The following is a 12539-nucleotide window of genomic DNA, read 5'->3' on the forward strand; positions in this document are numbered from 1 at the left end:
TGCCTTGGACAGCCCCGTCCTTTTTATCTGCCAAAACTCAGCAGTCGCGGAGCTGCTGCTGGCATGGCCGTGCAGCTGGGAGCCCGGCCAGTGGAAGCAGCTGATTCTGTTTCAGAACAGCGACTTGCACATCAATAAATGTCTTGTTACAGATGCTTTCTTCAGCCTCTTGGCTCTCCTTTCCTCTTTTAGCTGCCCTAGCTTTAATATCCCTCTGGCTGGAAAGCAGGCTGGCTCCTTTGAGAGTTGAGGTGTGTTTGGAGCAGGAGCTGGGTCTGAAAGTGGTGGTGAGCTGTCCCTGAGCAGCACAGGGTCAGCTCTTCTGCCAAGACAGCCATGGGGTAAGTCTGTCCCATGCTGCCTGTCAGGTGTGGTGCTGAACGAGTTCAATATTTTGTGCCCTTGTCTCCTGATCTTTAATGCCCTGCTCCCTGCTGTTCCTTATCAAGGTCGGACCTCCTGTTACTCTAGGTCCTTCTTGTGGCCTCCTCGGGCAGGTGGATCCTGCTGGACTTGCTTTTAGGAAGATGTCCACCAGCCATCAGAGCCAGCTGGCCAGAGAGGAACCACATCCTAGGGTAACACGGAGCTTGAAGCGGGGCAGGGGAGTTTGTTGGCTGAGCTCCCAACACAAGGAAATACCACATAAGCTCCAGAAAACTCCACACAGACTGGTGAGCTACGATGGGATTCTCCTTTCCCAAAGCAAAAATTCTGCTTCTCACTCGGAAATAGCTGCAGCTGAGATGGGGGACCCCAAACTGAGGTTTTGGTAATGCTGACTGGGGCCTTCCATAGTGACATGGAACCCTCCGAGCTTCTTCCCGTGCAGCACAGCTCGCCAGCTCAAACCAGCAGCAACCGGTGCTGTGAAAGTGGGAGGGCACCCTCAGAAGAAAGTTCCTCTGTGCCAGTGATTCTTCTGTCTCCATCTGCTAAGGCTTGAATTAGTTCCTGCGAGGAGAAATCCAGCAAGGCAGTTTTTTCTGGCTGGAGCACGACTACAGATGGATTGACAGAGAGCCTGCCCTGCTTAATTACAGCTCGCGTTCAAAGCCTGTAACCAGAGATGCCAGAGCCATCTTTGTTTAAAGATTCATGATGCGGGAAGGAAAGGCATGGTCGTGGGGAATAAATGCAGGCGGAGAAAAAGGCTTTGCACGAGGCTTTTGCAGGTCTACAACAACCAGGAGAAAAGGCTGCAGGTGGCTACTTGTGTTCACAGCAGCAATGCTGGGAGGCTGCTGACTGATAAAGTCCCTGGAGCCCGGCTGTCCTGACAGCGTGGCAGAAACCTGGCAAGAAGTGCTCGAGTACCTGACCCCTCACCGTGCTGCTCGCTCCCAGTGCTCGTGGCCTAATCTGCAAGGAGCCACTAAAGCACTTTTCCCTCCTCTTTCCTGTCTAAAATCTTAGAGCAGCTGAAATGCAAAAAAAAAAAAGCAGGAAGGCTCTGCTGCGTGCCACTTGCTGGCAGCAGTACCAGGCCAGTACTGGATTATTTCTGTTCCAGGCTCCGATCCAGCATTTCTCTCCAGCACGTAGGAGAAGGGGCCTGCTGCAGGCAGCACGCAGGTCTTGGTCAGCGCCTGCCCTGCACACACAAGCTGCTCTGACTTTCAGGCTCTGGGGTGGGCATTTGGGGTTTTCTGGCCATAATCTGTCAGAACACACTTCTTACCAAACGCTGCAGCCCTCCCTTCCTGTCTGCAGCCACAGGCGTCAGCATGACTCTGCTGGAGCTCCATCGAGGCCAGGCTGTGGTGGTCCAGTGAGAAGTGCAAGAACCCTCAGCAAGGCAGAGGCAAGGTAATCTCCACCTCCTTCACCTCATCTAGACCTCACAAACAAGTGTTGTATTTAAAATATCCCCTCCAGGCTATTGGCTTTGCTAGCATGGCTATTTTTGTCAACCACATTCAGAATCGTGCCTTTAAGGGCCATCAGAGGAATGAAAGGCAGTTTATACTTTTTTTTATTACAGTTTAATACAGTCTTTGATACAGGAGAAGCAGCAGTAGCCAACATGCAAAGCAAATAAAGTCATGGGGGGGGCTCAAGAATGATCACTAACAGCTCAACTCTTTTAAGTAATTGCTCTTTCACAAGTGGCACAGATTCATCCCTAGGAGCCCGCTTCCCTAAGTGCTGCCGTTCGATCATGCCCCACAGTGTGATGAATTCATGGCGGATACCAAACCAACACACAACGGTTAGGAGGAGGGGGACTGCTCTTTGATTTCGTCTTTTGATGAATCAAGTCAGTTATTTGACTAGGGTTTGCTAGAAGTATGCTTTGAGACCGGGAGGCCACCTTAAATCTTGTCTCTGCTGACAGCCTGCAGCGAGGAGGCTTCCTTCAGGACGAGGTGATGGCTTTGATGCCGATCCAGGAGATTAACCCCAGGTACTTGGCTGCAGTTTACCTGTTCCACAGAGCTGAGACCTCTTAGTCAGCAGGTATTTTCAACGCAAGTGACGGATGTTTAGGCTAAAGATTTCAACCAGAGTAAGAGAAATCTTCACAAACAAGTAGAAACGGATGTCCCCGTGAAGAATGAGGTGCGTCAGGCCTGGCCTGCCCTTGCAGGCGGCGGAACAAAACGCCACCCGACTCCCTCAGAGCAGTTCGTCTGAAGAAACACTATGTCCTCCTGCACCTCTTCCTTTGGCAGGCCTCTGCATCCGAGCCACAGGAGCTATCTGAGTCGCTTCCTGACGATGAGGAGGAAGGCTTTGATGTGCTATAGTTCATGCTTAAGACCCACCCCAGTTTGTTGTGTAGCACTTGCTTGAGTCCTGGTGGCAACGGCAGCACCTCCAGCGTGTCCACGTAGTTGGGCAGGAGCTGGCGCAGGCGGTAACAGCAGAGGTACTGGAGAGACGTGCAGCTGGCGCAGGAGCGGATCACCTTCATGCTGCTCTTGGCTGCCGTCGAGCACACCATGGGGTAAAACTTCTTGTTCTGCAGCTTCGTAGCTGCAACCCCTGCAGGGGACAGCGTCAGGGAGGCTTCACGTTAGTTTTGACTTGCTTTGCCAGTATTTTCCCTTGCAGCCCAGCTGCAGCCAAACTTTGAGTTCAGCTAAAGCTGCAGCACTCCCCAATTCCCCTCTGCGCCTGAAGGCCACCACGGCTGCCCTTGCTCTTACCTATGCACTTGCGGTTTTTGAAGAACGTGAGTGTCCCGTGCCACGTGTCCAAATGCACCCCGATGATAGAGCCCTGGCCAAACCTCGAGGAGAAGTTTGTCTTGTCACCCTTGTGATGCAGCAGTCCTTAAAACGACACACCTTGCAGTCAATAGAAAGTCTGCACTCCGCAGATTCGCCCCAATTCTCACACGCTTCACTGCAAGCTCCCTCTGGCACAGCCTGTCAGTGCCCACCAAAGCCTTCCGTCCCCTAACCACTCACTGACTGCCCTCCACCTCAGGGTGTGTGATGGGAAGAGGGAAGCTGAGCTTCTGGAATACCAGAGCCCGGGCAGCAGCACTGAAACCTGCCTCAGTGATATTCAACCTGCAGCCAGAGGCCCTGGAAATTCACACACTGGCTCTAAGGGGTCTGCAAAACTCAGGTACAGTTTGCTGCCCCAAGAGCTGGGAGCAGGAAGCAGCCTGTCCCACGCAATGCGATGCTTAGGCAAGCCCCACAGGTGTGCAGCAGCACTGGGGAAGTGAACAGGCAGCAGCTCATTATAGGTAACTACGTGATTCACAGGCCAGGTGGCCCTTTTGGCTGCAATCCCATTCAGGCCACTGAATTCCTGAACCTGTTGCTGGCTTCCCGGCTGCCCTGCCCGTGTCACCTGTGTAGGAGAGTCCCCAGCTGTCCTCGTCCTTGCCCAGCAGGCTGCAGAAGGTGTGGCGGTACTTGTCCAGGTTCACATCCGACGTCCCAATTCCCACCATCTGGGAGGAAGAGCACAGGCTTAGCACCTGCAGGGGCACCAGGTCTCCCCTCCTTTATTGGCACAGCCCCACAGGTTGGGAATTTGGGTGAAGCCAGGCCAGGGGTGTCAGATCTCCCCTGAAGGGTTTGGCTGGTGCTCAGTGCTCGGGGGCCAGCACGAGGAGCAGCCTGAGCAGTGCTAGGGGAGCTAACGGGGCCGTGGCCCCTGCATTAATGGTGGGGAGCGAGGTCGGGCCCTGGTCACAAGCCACACGAGCAGTGGTCACAGCAGGGCACCCAGCCCAGCCCCGCAGGAGGCAAGTTCCAGGCCCAGGGGCAGGAAACGACTCAGCAGCACCCAGCAGAGCCCTGCTGCTAACCGCAGCCTGCCCAGACACTGCCCCGTGCTGAGGCCTGACCTTCGTCTTCACTGAGTTTATCAGTGGTGATTGACCAGTGGTGTGAAAGGGAAGCAAGAAAATCAGGTTCTGGTCCTAATTACTGTGGTCTCACCTAAAACCATTTACCCTCCCAGCCTCAATTTCCTTACTGCTAAGCGAGGACGCCCAGGTGAGCTGCTGGAGGAAGCCTGCTGCCCTGCTCAGCGCACAGCGGGCTTTTCTGCACGCCTGTGAGCAGCCTGGCTCCACGTACCATGTCCGTGCCATAGACCGGAGAGGTCATCTTGATCTCCCAGAAGTGCTGCCCGTCTGCCAGCTCCTTGTTGCCCCGGATGGCCGCGGTGCCGCAGCTGTACTCCATGTGGAAGTTCACCTTGCGGTTGTCGCAGGTCAGCAGCGTGGCCGTCGACTTGTTCAGGTCATCCCACACCCAGTCAAAATCTGTTCGGGAAGGACAGAGGGGACAAGGATGGGCAAAGGCCTGCAGGGAGCTATTTCCCAGCCAAAGCACAGATGGACAGTTGTTTTGAGGGCCTGTCAAGATTTACTTTTTTTTTTTTTTTTAAACCGTTTAAGAGGCTAAATCCTAAGCTGTGCACACGGGAGAATTATTTGAGGGCTGAACTGTTCTGCATTGCCCCAGTGGGGACAGTTCAGTGCTCTCTCCTGCCTGACACCGCCAGTTCCTGTTCTGGCTAACACAAAGCTCCACAGACCTCCTTTCCTCTGAGGGAATCACACTCACTTCTCGATGGCTCACAGGGCTAGGGTCAAAGCGTGAGTACCACAGCGGTTCTGCTGTGCCATGGATTTTCTCAGCCAGCCCAGGCCCACCTTCTCTCTCTCTACCTTTCTGCCTGCTCTGAGAAAGCCCCACTGTGCACCCGGGCGCCCTGCCAGCTCTACCAGGGATCAGCATTAACGGGGCTGGAACCACAGGAGCTGACTCCACTGGCGGCCTCGGCTGGATTTGAAAGTCTCCAGAGGTGAACCCTGATGCGTTAACAAGTTGAGCGCCCAGCTCTTGGAACACCACAGGACGCACGTGCCTGTAATCTTCCTAAAGCCTACGTGGCCTTGAGATGTAAACAAAGGAGCAGCGGGTGCTGGAACACAGATAAGGGCCCCGTGGAGAAGCAAAGATCCACGCAGAGGCGCAGTCCGTGCCCCCAGGCCAGGACCGCACCCACCTCGAACCCCAAAGGACTCCAGCGGGTGGTCTGGGACCCCCTTCCCTTACACTCATCCTCCTCGCCGCACTGGCAGTCCTTGACGCGGTGCAGGGCGTGCAGGCTGGAGCAGTAGGGAGCCTCGCTCTGGTTCTCGCAGTTGCAGTAGGACTCCCCCGTCACGGGGATGGCGCTCGGGATGGAGGGCGAGAGGGAGGAGAACTCCGGCTCCGAATCCGAGTCGCTGTGCTGCAGGGACAGGCAGAGGAACGTCACTGCCCCGCGTCCCCGGGGTCGGAGCCAGGCTGCTCGGAGAGGGCTCCCTGGGGACGTCCCCGGGCTCGTGGCAGTGGCAGCACGGCTGCATCGTGCCCCTGCCGTGTAGGAAGGCAAAGGGGCTGAGCCACCCTGATCACACTGCTTCAGGACCTGCTGGTTTGCGCCCCCGCAGCTTCCAGGGGCAGGGAGGCGAGCAGCACCACAGTCCAAACACACATTTTTGAGCAAATTGCCAGCCAATAAACCCCAAAAAAGAGCAGATGCATAACACACAGCTGGGCAGAGAACCTGTACATCTCCACAGGGCTCTGCACCTCGCTGCCAAACCAGGGAAGAGCCAGGCTGCTGGGAACTGCTGCCCCAGAGAGAGGAGGGAAGGGGACAGGGCAGAAGAGAGGAGCAGCAGGCAGGCAGTGAGGCTGCAGCTCCTCACGCCAGTGCTGCGGACAGGCCCACGGGGAACCTGGTGAAGGATTGAAAGGTTTTTGTTTACTTTCAGACACAAACACAAAATCCTGATGTACCATTCCTCCACGCCAAGAGACTCCGGAGCGTCCCGGCACCAGACAACATAAGAGGAAGGGCCCCACCTCGCCCCGCAGGTTACAAGAGGCTTGGTGTTTCCTAACGGGGTCTCTTACTACAGATCTCAGTGAATTACTCCAGGCTTACTAACTTGTCAGACATCCCTGCTCGTTAGTCACTCCCTCAGCAGCTGGCAAAACCCACGGTGGATTTTGTCATCAGTATTTAAAGACAACAGTCCCTTAAACTCAGGGTGTTGTAGCTGCATAAGACAGTGGGGCTTGAAATGACTCGAGTTTAATTATCTGCTGCTCACCCCCTCCTTCCCCGGCTTGCTTGATTTGTTTTTCATTGGCCTTTCCTGACTCAGCTACCTAGAAGCCTGACTGCAGAAACACAAAGCTGTGCTGACATTTTCTGGGAGTGCAGTGCCTGGATTTGGGCCCCATGCTCTAGCAGTGGCCTTGCAGTGCTTCAGCCGGGCTTCCAGCTCCCTGTATTCCCAGTGCTGCACAGGCTGTGCAGGGAGCTCAGCTCACACCCTCAAGAACTGGGGAAAAGCAGGAAGGACTGGGGAAAACCGTGAAGGATGGCTGAGGCAAATCCACCTCACTTTGAGACTGTAATTGCACAGACTGAAGCAGTCCCCCAACAGCAGCTGCACAACAACCAGAAGTTAGAACAGCCGTACAGGGAGCCACACTGGAGAACAGGTGCAGTTTAAACGCGTGTTGAGATCACTAAATGAATATTTTAAAAGTATTGTATATATTCTTTATTTCCCTACATATGCATGCTTTACGTGCTTTTAAAAACTGTTTAATTCAGTATGAGTCGGTTTCCTGGCCTGACCAGCCAGAAAACACAGAGCTGTGGTGCACAATCATGAAGTTCCCTGAGCGCTGCTTTGGGGAGAGGCGCTGGGAGCCCCACACTACAGCTTGGAGGCAGCAACCACCTCCATCTCACCAGCCTGCTGGTATAATTTATTAGGAGTATCTCCTGATTTTGGCCAGCTGCGTGCTGCAGCACCGGCTGCCCGCTTACACGGCCCTCGGGTGTCGGGATGGAGGGAGAGGGAAGCTCCCCTTGGCGTGCCGTGCCGCGGCCCCAGCGCCCTCCTACCTGCCCATCCGAGTCGTAGCCCCAGCCTCGCGCTCCGCTGGCCAAAGCCACCGCCCGGCTGTCGGCCTCGTGGCGCACCCCGCTCAGCACGAAGTGCCAGGCCCGGCTGCTCCGCGTGCGGCGAGCCATGGCGTTCCGGGACAGATAGGCTGCAGGGGACGGAGGAGAAAAAAGGGGCCATGAGGATAGGCGCGGTGCCAGCGCCCCTCTGCCACCCCACAGCACCCGGCCCTTTGCCTGGCCTCCCCCAGGGGCACAGCCCCAGGGCTCCCACCTCGCCCAGCCCCCGCTGACGGCTCCCAAGCACGGATGAGGCCGCTGAGGGAGGCGGGGGGGGAACCGCACGGCCCGGCCCGGCCCTGCCCCAGGCCCGGCGCCTGCCTCAGGCCCTGCCCCAGGCCCAGGCCCAGGCCCTGCCCCAGGCCCAGGTCTAGGCCGGGCCCCCCCCAGCCCCCCGCAGCCGCTGGGCCTCAGCGCCTGGGGCCTGGCCGAGGCCTCGGGGCCCGCTCCGGCGCCCCCGGGGCTCCCCCAGCGGGGGGGCGGCCGCCACCGGGCCCCGCTCCCGCAGCCCCCCGGGCCCCCCCCGCCGCCCCCAGCCCCGACCTACTTTCCCCTCCCGGCACATAAACAATCCGCTCCCGGGCCCGCCCCTCCCCCGCGCCCATTGGTTCATCCCCTCGCCTCGCCGCCCTGCGGTTGGTTCGTAGAGCTGTCGCTCAAGGCGCTGGGTAAGGGAAAGGTGGGAGGAGCCCGCACGGAGCTCGATGTTACTGGCTGTACCGCGCGTCAATCATCGCGGAGGAGAGCTATTGGGTGGAGGCCGGCGAGGGGAAAGCGCGGAGCCTATTGGTCGGGCGACAGGCTGAGGGGCGGGGTGGGACTGAGTGCGCGGCACGCTATTGGGGGCGGCGCCTGCCAGTCGGGGGGAGGCGGGGCTTCCGCGGCGGAAGACGGAAGCGGGCGGCGCTGCACGGCAGCAGCAGCATGGAGGGGGCGGCGGCGGGCGGTGAGCGCCGAGACCGGGACCGGGACCGGGACCGGGCCTTGGCTCCCCGCGTACCGGAGCCTGGCGGGCCCCGGTGCGGGGCTGCCGCTGGCACCCGGCCCCGCGCCGCCTCTCCCGGTGCCCCCCCGGTCCCCTTCGGGCCCTCCCCGGTTGCCCCCGGTCCCCTCCCGAGCCCCCCACGTCCCCCCCCCGTTCCCTTCCCGGTCCCCTTCGGGCCCCCCCCGGTTTCCTCCGGTCCCCTCCAGGTCCCCCCGGTGCCCCCCGTTCCCCCCACGCTGTTACCCCGTGTGCAGGCCCGGATGAGCTCCGCCGTGCTCCCCGCGGGCTCCATGCTGGCGGCCCCTCAGCAGCGCTGCCCGCGGTACCGGAGCTGCGTTCCCCGCCCGGCCCCTCCCGGTGCCCGGCCCCCGGCAGGAAGCGCCGAGGGGCTGAGCTCACCCCGGGGCCCCGCGGCTGCTCGTGGCCGCGCTGCCGCAGCGCTGAGGTCATCGGGGCCGGGCCGGGCCCTCTCCAAACCCGGCCCCTGCCCCTGCAGCACCGTGGGGACGGCTCCGCGCTGCCGCCCCTGACCCCTCGGTCCTTTCTTTTTTCCCCCTCTCCCAGAGCAAAGCAACCTGTCCGGCGTGCGGCACGTCGTGCTGGTGCTCTCCGGGAAGGGCGGCGTGGGGAAGAGCACCGTGGCCACGCAGCTGGCCCTGGCGCTGCGGCAGGCTGGCAAGAAGGTGAGCGAGTGGCTGGGCTCTGACTTCTCCTTCCCAACATCCATCCTCGTCCTTTCCGTACTCTATGTGAGCAGCACAAGGATGCTCTGCTAAGGATCTGGGTTTTCCTGATCCTAAAACGCCCAGCAGAGGTTTTTCTTTTCCTCCTTTGTCCAAGAGGCTGACAGGATCCAAGGCTTTTTTTTTTTTTTTTTTTTCCCCAGTGTTGTTTTCCAAACTGGGGTACTGGGAAATGATTTCCTTGTTTGTGCTGTGACACAGCCCCTTGTGGAATGAGGCGGGCTGGCTGTCAGCACAGCAAGGACAAAGGGGAGCTGCGAGCACAAGGCAGCTGAGTTCCAGGAGGGCTCCTTAAAGGCTGCGAGGAGCCACTGCCTGTTAGCTTCTGGCAGGTCCCTGCCATAAATACATCCCCAAAGTGCCTGTAAATATCCAGGAGGTGCTTCCTTGGAGGGAAAGAGACTGGGAGGGCAGTCAGAACGCAAAGCAGCCCTTTGAAACTTTGCTTCAAACCTGCTGCTGAGCTGGGGCCGTGCTCAGGTCTGTCTGAAGGGCTCTGCCTTGTCGCCCGCAGGTGGGGATCCTGGACGTGGACCTGTGCGGCCCCAGCATACCCCGCATGTTCAGGGTGCAGGACAGCGCCGTGCACCAGTGCGACAGCGGCTGGGTGCCGGTCTTCGTGGACCAGGAGAAGAGCATCTCGCTCATGTCCATCGGCTTCCTGCTGGAGAAGCCAGACGACGCCGTGGTGTGGAGAGGCCCCAAGAAAAACGGTACGGTCAGCTCTTGCTGCCTCCAGAGCTCGGGGAGGTCAGTAAAGCCTCTCAGGGGTGCTGCTGGCTCCTGCTCTGCAGGGCTGTCTCCCCAGGTGAGTTCCATCTCTCAGGCAGGGCGCCCTTTATTCCTGCAGCTTTGATAAAGCAGTTTGTTGCCGACGTGGCCTGGGGGGACCTGGATTTCCTCATCGTGGACACGCCGCCAGGCACCTCTGACGAGCACATCTCCACGGTGGAGGCCCTGCGGCCCTACAAGCCCCTTGGAGCAATCCTAGTCACAACACCCCAGGTAGGACAACCCGCTGGAGCCCCCGGGCACGGCTGATGGTGGGGTTTGCACCCCAAATAACACCGTCACCCGTCCTCCAGCACAGCCCCTGTGTGCAGCTCCTGTAGTGAAGGGCTTGGCCCGAGTTATGGCCAGCAACATCTCCAAATTCCCTCCTCGCCTGTGCCACAAACCACGCACGTGCCTGTTCCAGAGCCACCTCTGGAGGGACAGACACCTCTAACCATCCCTGCTGTCCCCACAGGAGGTGGCTGTGGGGGACGTGAGGCGAGAGCTGACCTTCTGTAAGAAGACGGGCCTGCGAGTGCTGGGCATCGTGGAGAACATGAGCGGCTTCGTCTGCCCGCACTGCTCGGTGGGTTTGTTGGTGCTGCCGGGCCCTTGGGGGCTCCTGGGTGTTTGGGGGCATCGCACGCCGCGGTGATGGGATCAGTGAAACGCCACGGGGGTGGTGCTGTGAGCCTGGGGGACAAAAAGCTGCTGGGGGAGCTGTGGAAAAGAAGCCACGGGCTCTGCTGTCCTACAAAAAGCTGGGGGAGGGCAGGGGCGAGGGCAGCGCCCTGCGGCAGGAAGGTGGAGGGGAGCTGGTGCTGCGCAGGGCTCTGTGCTGGGTGCGTGACTCGCTGCTGTTTCTCCTCCTGCAGGAGTGCACAAACGTCTTTTCCAAAGGGGGAGGCGAGGAGCTGGCCAAGTACGCCGGAGTCCCCTTTCTGGGTGAGTGGCCCCTGGAGCAGAGCCCTTCTCATCGGGGGTGACGCCCGCGTGGTGCTGTGGGGGTACTGGGGCGGGTGGGCTGGGCCTGGGAGCCCCTGGGGCTGGTCAGAGATGAGGTGCAGTTCTTGGTTTTCTCCTCTGCAATCCACGGAGCAGAGGGAGGTGAGAAGCAGCTGCTGAAGGGCTTGGTGCAGGCAGTGCCTGTCCTTCCTGCTGCCCCGGAGATGCCTCTGGCAGGGCTATTTCTTCACCCCGACTCCATCCTTTGCCCTGGGATGAGCCAGCAGTCACTCTCCCCTTTCCTTCTCTCCCACAGGCTCCGTTCCCCTGGACCCCCAACTTAGCCAGAGCTTGGAGGAAGGCCGAGACTTCATCCGGGAGTTTCCCAAGAGCTCCGCCTTCCCCGCCTTGGTCCACATTGCCCAGCAGGTCTTGGACAGCGCATCGCAGCCGAGCTCCTGAGGAGGGTTTGGGGCTGGACTCTCGCCTGGCCCGGCAGCGCCATCAGCAGCCGGTGCTGGTGGGGAAGAAAAGAGGCTGCAGGAGCTGTTTAATTAACCATGAGGCTCTGTCAGTGGGGGATGATGGAGGGAGGGGGGCTCACAGCATCGGTGCCGCTTATGGCAACCCAAAAAGGGAAGTGATGCTCCACCTCCCCCTGTCCGAAGAGCCCCTGCTTGGGTGTTTGAGCTCACACGCCGCCTTCCTCTGCGATCAGCTGTTGTCCAGGTACTTGTGGAGCCTCTTCCCGCAGCACCTCACTCACTGCAGTGCTGTTGACGATGACTGAACGCAGCTCCAGTGGCGAGCATCATCAGCTGGGGTGGCTGCTCCCTTGCTGAGCCCAAATGGCAAAAATAATCTGCGTCGTAGCTCCTCGTGCTGCTGCCTTCTGCTTTCCTCGCGTGACACACCACGGTACTTGGTTCAGTGGCTGGCCAGTCAGTGTTGGACGCTGTGCTGAGGGCCCAAGCCCAGCCAGCCCGCTCTGAAACCTCCCTGTTGGTACGTGAAGTGCCTCTGAGGGCACGGGATGTGCTTCACGTGAGGAGGCATCCTTAGGAGATCTGGTACCCTTCTGAAGCCTGCATCCTACCGTACTGGAAACAAAGTCTTTTTTGGGTTTATCGTGACTCAGGAATATTTTTAAAAGTTCCAGACAGTAAACAGTTTTCTTAAAATTCAAGTCTGTGACTTCTGTTTTTCTACGGCTTTGTGCCTCGCCATAGCCGAGTCTTGGTGTTAAGAGCACTTCAGGTAGACCTAGGTATCTCCTGCGTTTCCTTGGTGGGGTTCAGCTGTGTCTTTCCTCCTCCATGCCAGCTTCTGGATCCTGCCAGTCCCTGGTCTGGTTGAAAACCGGCCCATGCAGTCCTCTGCAGCATCCTTGCCACAGCCGTTCTCTACACCCCTGGCACATGTGGGGCTCCTCCAGCTCCTGGTGGCTCCTGGCTCACTGCTCTGGCCATGCTGTCTCCCGAGCATCTGTCCCCGCTCGTGCTGCACCCACCGTTAGGACTCGCACCGGGTTAGGCTTCCCCAGTTGCACCTTTCCTGGAAGCCTTGCCTGACCTTTGCTCGCTGATCCGGGATTTGGAGAGCGGGGCTGTTCCCTCGGCCGGGCACCTCCTGGCCCGTGA

The 12539-nt window shown here is 59.2% G+C and overlaps 2 protein-coding genes across 4 annotated transcripts; one reads left to right on the top strand and one right to left on the bottom strand.

Moving 5' to 3' along the window:
• Positions 1-1957: 1957 nt before the first annotated feature.
• On the bottom strand, positions 1958-9007 carry SPSB3 (splA/ryanodine receptor domain and SOCS box containing 3). Of its 3 annotated transcripts, none has more exons than XM_082772403.1 (7): positions 8681-9007; positions 7393-7541; positions 5535-5712; positions 4548-4735; positions 3811-3913; positions 3153-3278; positions 1958-2988 (listed from the first exon to the last, which is right to left on the bottom strand). In XM_082772403.1, exons 1-7 carry the CDS (start codon positions 8727-8729, stop codon positions 2645-2647), a joined length of 1137 nt encoding a protein of 378 aa, XP_082628529.1. In that variant the 5' UTR covers positions 8730-9007; the 3' UTR covers positions 1958-2644. The 3 variants fall into 3 exon arrangements, with proteins under 3 accessions (XP_082628529.1, XP_082628531.1, XP_082628530.1); XM_082772405.1 differs by lacking the exon at positions 8681-9007 and adding an exon at positions 8000-8018; XM_082772404.1 differs by lacking the exon at positions 8681-9007 and adding an exon at positions 7667-7803.
• On the top strand, positions 8360-12087 carry NUBP2 (NUBP iron-sulfur cluster assembly factor 2, cytosolic). Its single transcript, XM_082772406.1, has 7 exons — positions 8360-8398; positions 9002-9120; positions 9695-9893; positions 10031-10185; positions 10430-10540; positions 10830-10899; positions 11216-12087. The coding sequence occupies exons 1-7, from the start codon at positions 8377-8379 to the stop codon at positions 11359-11361; spliced, it is 822 nt and encodes a 273-aa protein (XP_082628532.1). The 5' UTR covers positions 8360-8376; the 3' UTR covers positions 11362-12087.
• Positions 12088-12539: the final 452 nt, after the last annotated feature.

This window comes from Aythya marila (genome assembly GCF_965140915.1).
Source record: "Aythya marila genome assembly, chromosome: 15".
Lineage (NCBI taxonomy): Eukaryota > Metazoa > Chordata > Aves > Anseriformes > Anatidae > Aythya > Aythya marila.

Bases quoted from the DNA above. Each gene is read 5' to 3' on its own strand.
- NUBP2 (XM_082772406.1), top strand. From the start codon at position 8,377: ATGGAGGGGGCGGCGGCGGGCG. The intron at 8,399-9,001 runs GTGAGCGCCGAG...CCCCTCTCCCAG, and splicing joins GGAGGGGGCGGCGGCGGGCG to AGCAAAGCAACCTGTCCGGC. The intron at 10,186-10,429 runs GTAGGACAACCC...CTGTCCCCACAG, and splicing joins TCCTAGTCACAACACCCCAG to GAGGTGGCTGTGGGGGACGT.
- SPSB3 (XM_082772403.1), bottom strand. From the start codon at position 8,729: ATGGAGCCCGCGGGGAGCACGGCGGAGCTCATCCGGGCCTGCACACGG. The intron at 7,542-8,680 runs GTAACAGCGTGG...CGTCCCCTGCAG, and splicing joins CATCCGGGCCTGCACACGGG to CCTATCTGTCCCGGAACGCC. The intron at 2,989-3,152 runs GTAAGAGCAAGG...TGTCCCCTGCAG, and splicing joins CAAAAACCGCAAGTGCATAG to GGGTTGCAGCTACGAAGCTG.